Source organism: Littorina saxatilis, linkage group LG5, assembly GCF_037325665.1.
Source record: "Littorina saxatilis isolate snail1 linkage group LG5, US_GU_Lsax_2.0, whole genome shotgun sequence".
In the NCBI taxonomy this organism is placed as follows: Eukaryota; Metazoa; Mollusca; class Gastropoda; order Littorinimorpha; family Littorinidae; genus Littorina; species Littorina saxatilis.
Genome location: NC_090249.1, coordinates 30,062,568 through 30,079,778, shown reverse-complemented (window position 1 = coordinate 30,079,778; position 17,211 = coordinate 30,062,568). Strand labels below are relative to the sequence as shown.

Below are 17,211 nucleotides of genomic sequence, written 5' to 3'. Positions count from 1 at the left end.
TCTATTTAACCCCCTCTGGTGAAAGATAAATTGTGCATTTGAAGAAAAACACCATTTTGTCCCAATCACCTGAGTTAAACTATAAAACATTAAAGTTTCTGAGCACATGATGCGGTAAACACACAAATTGATTTTATTTTCTGCAGAAATCATTTTCATGTGTATTATTATTTATTTATTTTAATGTGTTTTGTATTTGTTTGTTTTAGTTTTTGCAGAAAGCTGCACAATCATGGAGATTTGGATTGCCTGCATACCCTCCACACACACACACACACACACACACACACACACACACACACACGCATGCATGCACGCACATGCACACACACACACAGTACAGACACACACACACACACAGTACAGACACACACACTCACACACACAGTACAGACACACACACACACACACACACACTGTTACACACACACACACACACACACACGCATGCACGCACATGCACACACACACACAGTACAGACACACACACTCACACACACAGTACAGACACACACACACACACACACACACACGCACACACAGTACAGACACACACACACACACACACACACTGTTACACACACACACACACACGCATGCATGCACGCACATGCACACACACACACACACACACACACACAGTACAGACACACACACTCACACACACAGTACAGACACACACACACACACACACACAGTACAGTACAGACACACACACACACACACACACACACACACACACACACACACACACACACACACAGAGACACACACACACAAGCACACACATTCAGTTTACATCCTCCCACCCCCCTCTTCCCAAAACCAATACAAATTACAATACAGAGATTTGTGACTTACCTTTGGCTTCCTTTTCCACTGCTTTGAATGTGTCGTACATATCCCAGTTGGTACATGTGACACCGGTATCCTGTATACAAGAATCTTCCAGTCAAAGTCAAAGATCAACAGAGGATTCTACGGCAAAATGTTTTCAACATACATATTTATACAACATAAGAAGTAGAAACGAACAAAGCAAAATATTCTGCAATTTTATTATTACAAAAATGACCTTCTGGCCTACCATACAGTCTACCCAAAGCCAAAACACATCCGATCAAATCAGTCAGTAACCCACTCAGTCAATAAGTCATTCAGGCAGCCTGTCAGTCAATAAGTCAGTCGATCAGTCAGTTATTCACTGACTCACTCATTGAGCCGGTCAATAAGAACAATTGTCATCATTTTCACGAGTTTTCATTCACAAGCACCTGGTAAATAAATCTCATGTTCCCCGGGGAATAAATCTCCGGTTACCATAGTTGCAGGAAGCCCTATTACATGGATAATCAAAAGCAAACCCAATAGAAACGCTCGAGGATTCTTCGGCTCTTTTCATTGGTGTTTCCTCAGACCTAAACAGACGACAAGACACTGCTTTGCAAAGTTCCAAAAACCAACTGGCAAACTGGCAAAAGTAAACAAAAAACCAAAACTACTTCAATAAATTCGTCACAAACAAATGAAACCTACCGATATGTCATGTCTTCTTACAAAGTCATGGAGTGCGTGTATCTTTGTGTGAGAAACACGAACGTCAAGTTCAAGTCAAACCAATTGACCCCTGACACACACATTTGACCCGTGCACAAGACGTTGTGTTGATAAACGAAGTACAAATAAAAAATAATGATAAAAGCAAAGAAAATAGCAACAAGATATGCAAACATCTCACAAAGCCGAGCAAGCAGATTGACAGGTCTAATGAAAAACAAAGAGGTACTGAGTCGGAAACAAGATCGCGATTCTTTCCTTCGCTGCACGACGCAAATCTTCTGTGACCTTTGACTCAACGTAGCTTCCACATTCGATTACTAAGCTTAATACTCACAACTGAAAGCCGAGGGAGTGGAATACCGAGATGAACAAACAGAACTGTGCATCCTCAAACCTGACATATTCATCCCAACATTTTATGAACTCTAAAAAACAGAAAGTTGCTTTCACACGCCAGCTTTGATTGCCAGTGGTTATCCGCACGGAACTTGTGTGGTTATCAGCACGGAACCCGTGTTTCAAAGCATGGCTCCCTGTGTTGATTGTAATATCTTATTTTCTCACTACCAAAATGATGACAAAAACGATGTTTGGTGGTTTGTTGCCAGACCAGCTTTTTTTGTCGGTCCTCGGGGGGCATATCGACTTTTGTTTCATATTTATTGACCGCGGCCTTCGGCCTTGGTCAATAAATATGAAACAAAAGACGATATGCTCCCCCTCAGACGACAAAAAAGCTGGTCTGTCAACAACCCATCAAACATCTTATATGGTACATATAGAACTTACAGTATATCCAATCTTATTTGTCTGAATGGCCTTGAGTTTGGGTGCTTCGTTGAAAGTGTTCATTCCTCTTTCTGCATACAGGTCATTGCCAGCTCGAGATTTACACAGCTGCAAAATAAAGAAATATTTTAATTCCAATAACCTAGGGGAAATCATATTGTCATCATTTTCACGAGTTTTCATTCACAAGCACCTGGGAAATAAATCTCATGTTCCTCAGAAAGATAATCTTTTTTATTGGAAATCTCAAAAACAGAATGCAAATATTGTATAAATAAAGAGTATATATTTATTCACAGCAATAAAAGAAAGAAACAAGGAAATGAAAAATAATTCTTGTGTGTTCAGAAATCTACAAATGTTTTAACCTTCACACCACTGTCAACTTGAAGACACATACACACAACTGATCTATAGAACAGATGCAGACACACAAACTGACAGTCACAGAAACACAGAAACCTACATATATACACACGTGCATGCACCCACAATTACATACACAAATGGATGGACACATGCACACAGACCACACATATGTGCGCACACACACACACTCACACACACACACATACACACACACACACATACACACACACACACATACACACACACACACACACACACACACACACACAGTGAAAGGCATGAATACATCAAGTGAAAGCTTCTGCATACCAAAGCATATTTGTCGTTGTTGTCCCTGATGCTCTGCGACTCCTCACTGTCCATGGCCACACACACAGTGGGAATATCCAGCATCCAGATTGTTTCCGTTTCCACCAAGGTCAAATCAACAATCTTGTCAAGGTCAGCCTCTGCCACAATCTCTGTTACTTCCGCACGTTTCTGACGGATCTCTAAAAGCAAAACATGTGTGATAGGGTGGAGTGGAAGGGGGGAAAATAGGCCAGGAAGCATAAATGAGATGCCAAGACAGAGGTTGCGATAACGTGACTTTTAATTAACGTACACCAGAAAGCAGACACCAGAAAGCAGTGTCTGATGACACATGAAAAGAAAAGAAAACATAATATAAGTACATGGCATAACAAGTAAAAACGCACCATTTATACCAATGCATCCTAACCATACATACATTCCACAATAAACCCATACTATATCAAGTGAACAGAGGGGGGAGGGGGGGTAGAAAGAGCTGTTGGGAGACAGGACCTATTATCCTTTACAACACAATAGATCTCCGAGTACATCACGTCTGCACGCATTGAAGCGTGACGAGGGCCGATAATTACAAGGTCCATACTACTACTACTACAAGTTACTAAGGGGAGGTTACTCTAGCTATGACGTCACAAGGCACGCTACGTCGTGAACAAAGACACTCAGCTGTCGCGGGAAACAAAATGGCTGACACACATACCTACGTACACGCCATAGCATCATTCATACGATCAAAACATATTTTAGACAAGCAAAATGCAATATAACCAAAAGAAACAACATCTACTTGCAGTTCCTTCCTCAATATACAGCCGCACACAACTCGTCGGAACTTGAATTACGATCCCGGTCGAAAGTCACTTCGCTGATATAAACCCAGCTCTAAAACGTTTGTTCAACTGAACACACACACAAAGTCTCTCTAAACAATCCTCGAATCACTCCTTCGCCAAAATACAGTTATAATGGCCCAAACTACACTACTTGCATTGATTATTACAGAAACACAAACATCGTTCAACTACAACTAAAACATCACAATCCAAGATACGCACACTGACACGTCTTCACACTTCGAAATCACACCGGGTACTCTTCTAGCCCACGCTATTATTCTGACTCACGCGCGCACCCGTTCGGCAAACAACTGATCAACCAATAAGAAATCAGCCTCCATACACACCTACAATTAGCTACAAAACACTATAATCCTAGCGGGAGACACAACTTGGGTCAGGGGAAGATAATAGACAGGGAGTAAAAGAGAGGGACAACAGTACATGAAATCGCCACACGGCTACATCCCCCCCAGCTCTATACCAACTGCGTCCTCGCAGGTACAACGCCTCGGGATTAGCTGAAAATGACATCTATAAATCAAACACAAAACAAACACAAGTTCACCCAAGTGAAACAACCAATAAAATCAGAAACAGTAACGGATGACACGCACAGTCACCCAACCCATTCATACAAGACACAATACAACAGGCAATCAATAATTATAGTGTACACACAGTCTCCGAGAGCGGAGTGGCGCAGTGGTTAGAGCGCTTGCCTCTCACGCTGGAGGTCGTGGTTCGTCCCCCACTCGGGGACAAATACAAATACCCGATTTTTCCGAGCGCTCTCCAGTCCACCCAGCTGGAAATGGGTACCTGACCCTATTCAGGGCCGGGGAAGGCAAAGGCAGCGAGGGAGAGGAGATGGGCACCGCCCTCATAAAAAGCTGGCCCCCAGAAAAGTGGAGATCTCTAACATCTCTCTCCCCTACGACCAGATGGTTATGGGAATACCTTTACCTTTACCTTACACACAGTCTCTTAGCAGAACACGAAAAGTCTCACAAATGACAAGATACAAGATACAAGATACAAGATATTTATTCACCAATTTTGCAAAAGGATTTCATCTTGGCACGGCACGGTAAAAATAAAATAAAAACCAACCAGACACATATGCAGACACACATCACCATGCATGCATACATACGTACATTACACTGTCATGCACACACAGACACAACTCACACACACACACACACACACACACACACACACACACACACACACACACACACACACACACACACACACACACACACACACACAATTATTTACATTCTCACACATAACCAGCCACATATCTACATCACAAATTCACATCGTCGCCTTGTAAACGTAAAAACCATATCAGTTTAAAAGGGGTGCCAGTAATATCAATACAACATTAGTGAATACTAGAACAATACCTAAAATTTATAATCCATTTAAAAGTAAGTAGTACATGTAATTATTATCATTTAGTCAGATCATCACATAAAATTATATAATCATGATCTAGACAGTTTAAAACAACAGTATTAACAGACTATCACAGATCCACTCAAGCACCTGAACTTAGAGTCGCATTGCACAAAACTACTACCATCACAGAACTACTCCAGCACCTAAAAAATAAGGACCATTCCACATTGCACATATTTCCACTATCACAAGTTATGAGAACAGTAATGGAATGCAGTGAAAGGACTAAGTAACAAAAGAACCCCCCCCCCCCCCCCCCCCCCAATCCTATAACTACAGTATATTACAACGTCTTCACTACAGGAGTTGTCAGTACAGCATGGGGGATGAAGCTAGAGCGAAAGCGACTAGTTCTGGCTTTCAAAGCTCTGTAGCGCCTACCAGATGGAAGAGGCTCGAAGAAGTGGTTTGCCGGGTGGGAGGGGTCGCGAACAATCTTTCCTGCTTTTCGACCTGAGCGCAACTCAAAGATAGAGGCAACGGAAGGGAAGTCACAGCCCGCGATTTTGGAGGCTGTCCGCACAATGCTCTCCAGTAGCTGTTTCTCTTTCTCAGTGGTGCTGCCATACCAGACCGTGATAGAAAAACACAGGGTGCTCTCAACGACTGCGCGATAGAACTGCGCCATGATTTGCTGTGACATACGGAACTTGCGCAACTGTCTCAGGAAGTGCAGCCGCTGCTGGCACTTCTTAATGATGGACGTGGTGTTCCCGTCCCATTTCAGGTCTTCAGAGATCAGTGTGCCGAGAAATTTGAATGAAGAGACCTTTGACCTCACATTGCCCACATGACAGCAGCACATTGTTAACCTGACTGTTCACTGCAGACGGATGGCGGGGACATGACAGCGGCACACTTATTACTCACACAAGTCTGACTGTTCAAAATAAATAAAATCAAGTTAATCCCATGACTGCTCAGAACGACGACTATCTCTGCCGTATACGCTGTGAGCGGCGCACAGACACAGCAGCTGGAGGAGGGACCAGAGGTTCTGGGTCTCTAGCCAGAGGCTGGTCTTGGACTCGCAGTACTGGCACTGGAAGCCCGAGGAACAGGTGCAGGGGCCGCTGGCTGCACCGGATGAGGCTGGATGGGTTGGGGGAAGACAGGGCGTGCGATGTAGACAGTGCCTCGGTCGGGGAACGTTGGGGTAGCAGGGACTTGGGGTACAGGGGCAAGATTAAGTAACGAATCCCAAAATGAAATCAGCTGAGCGTCGTGTAGCTGCACGGGGACGGGGGTTGTCGCCAGCCGATGCTGTTCCTCTGTCTGACAGCTTTGCTCACGGAGAGGTTGCGTGATGGATGTTGACTGATGACTCACGCGTTTCTCACTTGGCTGTCTCCATGACAGCGGTTGTTCACCTCCATGACGCTTGGTAGGGCACCTGCTCTGTAGATGGCCGTGGCGGTTACAAAGCCAACAACGTGGCTTCGCGGATGGCTTTTGTTGTCGTGAGGCAGCTGGCGTGTGTTGGTGCAAGGCAGCGCGTAGCTCTGCTGAGCTGACGGCGAGTTCGTTGACTGGGATCTGCAGCTTGCTAAACCCGGCACTCCTCTCTTTGAAAACAGGAGTTGCTTGGTCAGCCACCACATCGACATCGTCCCTCATCCACCTGAGAGCTTCGGCACGGACAGCAGCAAAAGTGACAGCCTCACGCCTTCGCACAAAAAAGCGCAGCAGATCTCGTCGTAGAGGATGCAAAAACAGTCCATATGATCCCGGAGAGCATCATCTGTTAATGTATCAGGAACAACAGAATTAATCTTAACATGCAGAGACTGCAAACTGTGGGCGTATGAAAGAAGGCCCTCCTCTTGTCCCTGGTAGCGCATGAAGAATGACGAAAACAACAAAGAAATGCTGGTGTGGTCTCCAAACGTGTCCTGTACAATGGTCAGGACTAGGTCAGCCGTAGCTGTCGCCTGAGGGGGGTGCAGGTTAACCTCCTTCCTGGCAGCCCCAGCGAGGGACTGGATCAACCACTCTGCTCCCTCCCCTCCAAGTGCCGCCATGTTGAAGTGGGAAATGACGCGACGTGCCTCGGTGGTGAAATGGTCCAGGTGACAGCCATCATCACCGCTTGTGAAGACAGGAAGCCTGGGAGGGGGAAATACCTGCCAATGGGGTCGTGGAGCCACGTCGACCACCATCTTGGATGTGCGGAGTCCCTCCTACACTGCTTTCTGATGTTAAACTACGGCGTCTCCACTTCCTGAACCCTGCTCGCAGCGCCAGATGTGATAGGGTGGAGTGGAAGGGGGAAGAATAGGCCAGGAAGCATAAATGAGACGCCAAGACAGAGGTTGCGATAACGTGACTTTTACTTTTACTGATGACACATGAAAAGAAAAGAAAACATAATATAAGTACATGGCATAACAAGTAAAACGCACCATTCATACCAATGCATCCTAACCATACATACATTCCACAATAAACCTACTATATCAAGTGAACGGGGGGGGGTAGAAAGAGCGGTTGGGAGACAGGACCTATTATCCTTTACAACACAATAGATCTCCGAGTACGTCACGTCTGCACGCATTGAAGCGTGACGAGGGCCGATAATTACAAGGTCCATACTACTACTACTACTACAAGTTATTAAGGGGAGGTTACTCTAGCTATGACGTCACAAGGCACGCTACGTCGTGGACAAAGACACTCAGCTGTCGCGGGAAACAAAATGGCTGACACACATACATAAGTACACGCCATAGAATCATTCATACGATCAAAACATATTATAGACAAGCAAAATGCAATATAACCAAAAGAAACAACATCTACTTACAGTTCCTTCCTCAATATACAGCCGCACACAACTCGTCGGAACTCGAATTACGATCCCGGTCGAAAGTCACTTCGCTGATATAAACCCAGCTCTAAAACGTTTGTTCAACTGAACACACACACAAAGTCTCTCTAAACAATCCTCGAATCACTCCTTCGCCAAAATACAGTTATAATGGCCCAAACTACACTACCGTACTTTCCGGGTCATAAGGCGCGACTTTTTTCCTCGAGTTCGACCCCTGCGTCTTGTATAACGAAGCGCCTAATCCGTGTATAAAAATCAAAGAGACCGTCTGAGTACCAGTCAAACAACTTGTGATAATGCATGTTTCAGCTACTAATTTTGGTGCGCCCTATCGGCCCCCTGCGCCCAATGGGTGACTGGAATACAATTTTTTTTTAAAAGAGGGGGGTGCGCCTTATGCGCTGTAGCGCCTTGTAACCCAGAAAGTACGGTACTTGCATTGATTTTTACAGAAACACAAACATCGTTCAACTACAACTAAAACATCACAATCCAAGATACGCACACTGACACGTCTTCACACTTCAAAATCACACCGGCTACTCTTCTAGCCCACGCTATTATTCTGACTCACGCGCGCACCCGTTCAAACAATCAACCAATAAGAAACCAGCCTCCATACACACCTACAATTAGCTACAAAACACAATAATCCTAGCGGGAGACACAACTTGGGTCAGGGGAAAATAATAGACAGGGAGTATAAGAGAGGGACAGCAGTACATGAAATCGCCACACGGCTACACATGTAAAAATGTATGCAAATGATTTCTTCTTATAAAGTTAAAGAAACCTCTGAGTTTCCTCAGTAATCATTACAAATTTGCAAGATTGAATACATGTGTGCAGAACACACACATACACGCACGCACACACACACACACGCACGCACACACACACACACACACACACACACACACACACGCTCTCTCTTTTCCGTCTCTCTGTATACACACACACTTACACTTGCAAACATACACACACCATTCATGCACCCAAAACACACACACATAGACAGGCACACACAAACACACACACACACACACACACACACACACACACACACACACACACACACACACACACACACTAGTCTGAAAATGAACCTTACGTGCCCATGTTGATGTATCAGCTACAGCATGATCTTCATCTTGCAGAGATTCCATTGTGTCATTAGACTGGGTGAATACGGAGCTGAAAAATATAAAACAACAAACACATAAGGATTAATGTATTGCATTTTCTGGACTATAAAGCCCTTCGTTGTAAAAGCACAACCCCCATTAAAATCAGAAAAATCCACATACTGTAATATGCACTTCCTGTGTATTGGCCGCAAGTCAAAAGAAATATACAGAGATATAATAGACCTTTTTCACTTAAATTTTGGCGCATGCGCTGTGAAGTTTATTGTCAGATCTACCCGAACTAGGGGGCAAAGGGAAAAATCGACGAGGCTTGGTGCAAAGTTAAGTGCGGAGACGACGAGGCAAACTGTTGTGTTTGCAACTGCAAGTGCAACAGTGAATGAAGAAAGAGAAATACGGTGGACAGAATTTGTCATTGTATGGCTTTCCGATGGGTGCAAGTGCGAAGGCGCAACAGCGAAGGACGCGATGGGTGCAAGCAATCCGACGACAGGGGTTTGTCGTGCCATTGAAAAGTCTGCTCGAGTCACTTCGTGTCTGGCAATGGCACGGCTATCAGCGATGCCAACTACGTTGACTTCGTACGTACCCACCCTTAATCTTGGATTGCCCCCTCCCCACTCTCTACCTCTCTCTCTCGCATGATACCGTATATACATACACGGATGTTTTTCTGTGTGTGAGTTTGTGTGTACGATACCGTGTGTACGTATGCGTTTGTGTGTGCGTGTGTGTGTGCGGTGTGTGTGCGTGTGTGTGTGTGTGTGTGTAATGAAGAGAGAGAGAGAGAGAGAGAGAGAGAGAGAGAGAGAGAGAGAGAGAGAGAGAGAGAGAGAGAGAGAGAGAGAGAGAGAGAGAGAGAGAGAGAGAGAGAGAGAGCGAGCGGTAATTGAATTTGGCTTTTACCGAATGAAAGCTATTGTCAAAAACAGTGCATTAAGAACTAAAACCAACCAACCATAAAATAAAAAGCACCCTCCATCCCTTTTAACTGTCTCTCTCTTCCGCTTTCTCGCACTTTTTCTGTCTGTCAATCCCCCCCTCTCTCTCTCTCCCCCTCTCATTTCATAAAAGAATTTGGGAGAAAAGAAAAGGTTTCAATATCCTCGGTTATACCTTGTGTCAATATTTTCATTTACAAATATATGCAATAACACTGTCTTACAATTAGTCAAAAACAAAGCCCTTTTTTCTAAAAAGATCAAAATCCGAAAGAAACAACTGAAAATCATGCAGAGACTTTCTTCCGAAAATTACAAATCTCTGGCAAATTGAAAGGAACAACAAAATATTCCTTCAGAGAGAGCGAGAGAGAGAGAGAGAGAGAGAGAGAGAGAGAGAGAGAGAGAGAGAGAGAGAGAGAGAGAGAGAGAGAGAGAGAGAGAGAGAGAGAGAGAGAGAGAGAGAGAACTCAGAATGGTTTATTATTAAGGCCAGAGAGAGAGAGAGATAGAGAGTCACACACACACACACACATACACACACCGTGCCACACACACACACACACACACACACACACACACACACACACACACACACACACACACACACACACACACACACACACAGGCACACACACACACACACACACTGAAACAGACAGACACACGCACACACACGCACACACATACATACACAGACATACACACACAAACCACGAGTGAGAGCGAGAGACTGAAAAAATGAGAAAGAGAGAGTCGTCAGTAAGTAGTGGTATTGACACGTAGCGATAATGACACGTCGCGCTAAAAGATGTAGTGCTGTCGACACGTAGTGATAATGAACAAATGATAGCGACTCATCGACAAATTATTTGTAGCACTAATCAACGTAGCGATAACGGCACGTAGCACAAATGACACGTAGGACAAATGACACTCAGCACAAATGACACGTAGCGCTAGCGATACGCACCCTCGCTTATGCAGGGGAAGTTCGCCAAGTCTTTCGTCCACATACCACCAATAGCCGTTTCAAACCATACCTTCGTGCATGTCCTTGACTTTTTGTTCATGATTTTGAACAAGATAATCCGTTTTCTTGCAGAATTTCTCAAAGTAATCCTCTGGCAAAGTAATCTTCGAGCATCGAAAGTGAAAGAGGTATTTCAGGCCAGGCACCTATTGCCCCCTAGTTCCGGTTATCAGAGAGAGGCTGCCGTGCCCTAAAATCTGATTGGTCGAAACGCTGGGGGCAAAGGTTATACGAAAAAGGTCTATTTTGCTCCAAAATGCGCGTTGACATCAAAGCCACTGCAGGTTGGCCTTGTTAGTATGTTACCTGACCAATATCTTCCGCTGAGACCACCTGCGAGATGAGACCTCTGTTATGTTTCTTTGTATAGCAATGTGGGTATATTTGTACTCTTCTTTAAGCCTGTCCTTAATTAGACCAAGTCCACTTAGCATAGCTCACTTCACGAAGCTTCCGGAATGAGAATTCGCCCTTATAATTGAACTACTTTCAGCATAGCTTCGCGAAATCCAAGGGAATGCACTCTGCTCTCTGCAGAGAATAGATTGATCCTTTCTTGTCTAATTGGCGTCTCCAGCCTTTCAGCCAGAATGTGAATGTCAATGTATGACTGCTGGTAGTCTCGACCAGCGCGAGGTTTGCTTCCATTTGAGTATTTTTGTATCACCAATTGACGAAGATTAATTTTAACACAAAGTTCTTTATTCTATTTTGGCCAGTTAACACGACGTGGGCATGTCGCATGAACACTGGGATTTCGAGTTTTATTCAGCATGTCAAGTGTGGCAGTATGAAATAATACTGGTAGGTGGTTAGTTTACGCACTTAGGGTCAACCAAAGCCGATATACACATCCTTCATTTCGGTTTCCTTCATTTCGGTTTCCTTCATTTCGGTTTCCTTCATTTCGGTTTCGAGTGGGATTTCTACGTCCATCTTGAATCAAAAAGCCCTTTTCTGACAAAAAGAACAACTTCGTCGCAGAGCTACAGCGTAGCTTTGCATGTCAAAACTTGCGAAGCGAAGTAGGGTACAAAGTACTTAGCCGTAGCTGCGGGTTTTGGGTATAAAGACTTCGCGTTGCTGCGCAAAGTCGACTTCGTGCTAAATTAAGGACGAGCTTTAGCCATACACAAGGCGACATCGGTCAATATGGCACAGGAGTCAAAGTTGAGGATTACAGTTGTGCCTTATAGTCCCGAAAGTACGGTATGACACCATTCGACACCCTTTTACATATGAATACCTCCCTGCTACTGTCTCTTTTGTTCATTCCCACTGACTCACCCATCCAACAACTTCTTGGTCCCTACTCCCACCCCCATTAAATTCTCCACCGACCTGAACTGCTTCCTCATCTCTCTTCTTACTACACTTACTTGGGACCAGCGATCAATAAATCAGCATTATTATCATTATTATTTCATATAAAGAGTACAGCAAGATCAGGTATGGAGGTACCCTATCCAGTTGGCCGCTGTCAGCGTGAGTTCGTCACCACGTTCGGCGAGAGATTTATTTCTCAGAGTCAACTTTGTGTGCAGATTCTCCTCGGTGTCCGAACACCCCCGTGTGTACACGCAAGCACAAGACCAAGTGCGCACGAAAAAGATCCTGTAATCCATGTCAGAGTTCGGTGGATTATAGAAACACGAAAATACCCAGCATGCTTCCTCCGAAAACGGCGTATGGCTGCCTAAACGGCGGGGTAAAAAACGGTCATACACGTAAAATTCCACTCGTGCAAAAAACACGAGTGTACGTGGGAGTTTCAGCCCACGAACGCAGAAGAAGAAGAAGGTATGGAGGTACCCAAACCAAATATGTAGCAGAAAAACAGGCATACAATACAAAACAAGACTTACCGTGTAAAAGGACCCCCACCAAAAGCGCTGGTCATAAAAGATGTAGAGATCTGGGACAATAGGTCTGTCGGCTGTGAGAAAAATAAACATCAAAACTGCATTACCGTAGATGAATGAATAAACAATGAAACACTGACAACATGGCATTGTCATGTCATCTACGAGTTTAGTTTTTTACAACCAAATTTCAGTCCATCCATGCAAATCTTTAGAATCCCTAAAAATACAGGGTAATCACAAAATTACACCTAATGATAATAATAATAATAATAATAATAATGCAAACTTTTATAGCGCTATTCTAGAAAAATGTCTACTCTTCGCGCTTTACAATACATACATCGACCAAGCATACTATACACGCACAGGCAAAGAAACCGACCACACATAACCAACAAACTATACATGCACAGGCAAAGAAAACGACCAAACATACAATACACGCACAGACAAAAATAACGACCAAACATAAACAAACATACTATGACCAAACATAACCAACATACTATACGCGCGCAGGCAAAGAGAACAATCAGCACATGTAATAATTACTGACAACTAATAATGCAGGCATACAGTGACAGTCCAATACACAGCCTAAGCACAAAAAGCACAATAGGCTACTATATAAAAACGTGTCAACAGTACTATTTACACACACACAAACAGTGCTGACACAAAGCGCAGAAAATATATATACACGTTATTTTAGGCACTAGGTAGGGGGTGAGGTGCTCAAGTTCTCAAAAAGAACATTAACCAAGTTACATTGGGCCGAAAAGTACCCTTGTTAAAAAGCATATTGGACAAAATACTTAAATCTTCTTCTTCTTCTTCTTCGTCGTTCACTAGAAATACTTAAATTAAACCGTCACTTTTTCTTGCATGTGTGTGAGTGTGTGTGTATATATATGTATGTGTCTGTGTTTGAGTGTATCTCTGTGTGTGTTCTGTGTATCTGTGCCTATGTCTATGTCTGTGTGTGGCACTGTGCAAGTGTCTGCATCTGTGTATTTCTTGAAATGTTGCTGTCACATAGCAATTAAGATACTTCCATTTAGTATTTACTTCAGGGTTAGGAGGGAGGATAAAAGTGAACACAAAAAAGTCTTACCGTTCCAACTGTGCTGTCCCCCAGGACGTTGCTCTGCTGGATCCGCACCTGGTTGGGGTCTAAGGTGAGAAGAGGTAGCGGTGTCACATCATTACCTGCTTCGTCAAACACCTGCAGATATATAAAGTTCATGCATGTATTATGTAACTAGTCATTCTGCGTCTTTTCTTTCCCATTGAGCCCATTCCTTACAGAAATTGTTTGGGAATGAAAACTGCCTGAACATCTTTTTGCAACACCAACAGCATGGAATAACCATTCTTCCTTGGGTCTGAATTTTCAATTCTTCCAGAAAATAGTACTTTTATGTGTTTAACAAACAAACCTAGGAAAATCAGGCCTTACAAAATCTAGATAATCTACAGAAATTATGAACAGCAAACATGTAAATAAAAATCCTCCAGCTTTAAAAGACACTGCAGACTGAATCAATATATTTGACACAAAAGACAAACACAGCTTAGATCAGATTACAATTTACAGAAAGCTATTCTCATGTGAATGAATAACACACATTGGGCTTTGTTTAATGCATCTGGTCCCCACCTTTACTTTTTTTGGCTTCTAACCCCCTCACCCACCCACCCACCCCCCCCACCCACCCCCTACCCCCCCCCCCCACCCCCCCACCCCACCCCCCACCCCCCCACCCCCCCACCCCCCCACCCCCCCACCCCCCCCCCTCACCCACCCCCTCACCGCCCCACCCCCTCACCGCCCCCCCCCCCTCACCCCACCCCCTCACCGCCCCCCCCCCCCCCCCCCTGGCCCTATGACCCCCGCCCTCACTTCCCCAAAATTGATCTCCTTCTCCACTTTACCTGCACAGGTACACGAATGTTGCTGGACTTGTCGCTGGGTGCAATGCCACCAATGACACTTTTCTTGCTGGAAGATGAGGCCAGATTGCTGCGAGTGCTCATTTGGCCTGGTCCTCGAGTCCCAAGCTTATTCCCTTTGCCTGCACCTGGTCCACGTTTGGAGGTCGCCATGCTTTGACTGGGGACAGCACAACAAATAAAATTTTGAATAAATTCTAGTACAATCTGACCCCTGTGATACACAGGTCTGCTTGCAAATGCACCCCCCCCCCCCCCCCCCCACACACACACAGTGACACAAATAAAAACATTCTCGTCAATGAATTTGTCATTGATGACAACATGACATCTCATCAATGTCAAGCAGGTTTTGAAAGTCTTTGCTTCTCTGAATCTGATCATCCTGCTACAGTGCTATAGCCTTCTATATATATATATACGACTTGTGTCTGTCTGTCTGTCTGTCTGTCTGTCTGTCTGTCTATCTGTCTGTCTGTCTGTGCACGATGCGCGGCCAAAGTTCTCGATGGATCTGCTTCAAATTTGGTGGGCTTATTTAGAGAGACCCCGGACACAACCTCATCGATGAGATATTTCAACACGTGCTCTCAGCGCGCAGCGCTGAACCGATTTTGGTTTTTCTGTTCATTTCACCATTCCCAGTAACTCTTCCTTATCTTCTCCAGTGTTTTTGCGTTTATCTCCCTTCCTTCGTGTGGCTTCAATCCATATTCCCGTTTCTACGTTACTATTTTTAAAATGTCACTGCGCTGTCCAGAACGCTTCCCTTGCACCCGTAAGTTGTTCTTACTGTCAAAGTGAAAAGGTCGAATCAATTTATAGCCACGCGAAAAATACACTGTCACCTATCTCTATATATTTATAGATATATACATATACATATATATATATACGGCTTCTGTGTGTGTGTGTGTGTTTGTGTGTATGTGGGCAACACCTGTGGATTATAGAGTTCTGTTTGTGATGGGGTCTAGCGGCTTTTGTCTGTCTGTATGTCCTGGCATTTGAGAAGCCACAACAGATGATATAGGGCTAAGAAATAAGCTCTAAAATTCTCAATCCCGTTTGACAGGACTTCGCCTTCAAAGGTGTTTGTGGTGAACCGCCACGCTGTCTGTCTCTCTCTCGCGATTCACCCCGGCGAAGCCGGGTATTCCTCTAGTCATATCATATATGCTGTCAGTGTAGAAAATGTGCATATCATATGCATACCCATCAAATGTTGTACATGTATGCACAAACATACAGTGTGTTGATGTTGGGTAAAAGTAAGAGTTCTGAGTTGTCCTTCAGTTGAATGAATGATGCAGTTAGGATGGCATACTTTTGAAGAAGGAATGTTTGAAAACAGTGTGGGAATAGGGATCCATGCAATGGTATTGACAGTACATATTAAGCTGTTGCAGGGATCGCGCTAGCTTTTTAAAAAACGCGTAAGTCATACGCAACGAAACGAAAAAAACGCGTCACGGACCAATATTTTTGCGTACTACGAAAACACGTACAGACACAAACAAAACACGCACGAAAGACTTAAAGACACTCCTTACCTAAATACGGCGAGTTTTCCTGTCGAACTCCGCGCACGCCTGTCGAATAACACCCCTGCTGTCTCCAACCTTCGGGCCTTGCGAGTTTGTTTCCCGCTCTAATACGACTAGACACACTTTCCGCCTTTTGGAAGCGCGAGATGGGAGAGCAGCTAATGTCTGTTTCATTATCCGACAAGACATTATCTTGTAATACCCTCGTTACGTTCGTTTGCGATACTTCGATGCAAAAAGAAACGGACTTTAGTTTTGACGCGCAGATTTCATGTGTGTTGTCACTTCTCGAGCCCTATAGTCAGTTTCAGGATCGGGTGATTATTAAGTCAGAGCAAAAGCGCTGCGTGAAGACAAGAAAAAGTTACAATATTTTTGCGTATGGCTTACGCGGCGCGGCGAAAAAAACGCGTCAGCGACTTTTAAAATGCGTCAAATACGCAAAAATCGTGCGTAAACGCGATCCCTGTGTTGTTCTTCTTCTTCCAAATCAAGAACAGGCCCCTTTTCAATACGGACTTTGTAATTTCTACTATAGTTGAGTTTTGAGTACAA

General features: G+C 44.2%; 1 protein-coding gene across 3 annotated transcripts in view; it reads right to left on the bottom strand.

Annotated features, from left to right (window-relative positions):
- Positions 1–17,211, bottom strand: part of LOC138966827 (dynein axonemal intermediate chain 4-like) — a 58,771-nt gene that overhangs the window by 39,347 nt on the left and 2,213 nt on the right. For all 3 annotated transcript variants that reach the window (XM_070339178.1, XM_070339180.1, XM_070339179.1), the window contains exons 2-8: positions 15,092–15,269; positions 14,271–14,381; positions 13,157–13,227; positions 9,281–9,363; positions 3,028–3,209; positions 2,350–2,457; positions 862–931 (exon numbers count right to left, since the gene is read on the bottom strand). In XM_070339178.1, coding sequence (XP_070195279.1) covers positions 862–931; positions 2,350–2,457; positions 3,028–3,209; positions 9,281–9,363; positions 13,157–13,227; positions 14,271–14,381; positions 15,092–15,269 — 803 coding nt within the window. The remainder of the gene's footprint in view (positions 1–861; positions 932–2,349; positions 2,458–3,027; positions 3,210–9,280; positions 9,364–13,156; positions 13,228–14,270; positions 14,382–15,091; positions 15,270–17,211) is intronic.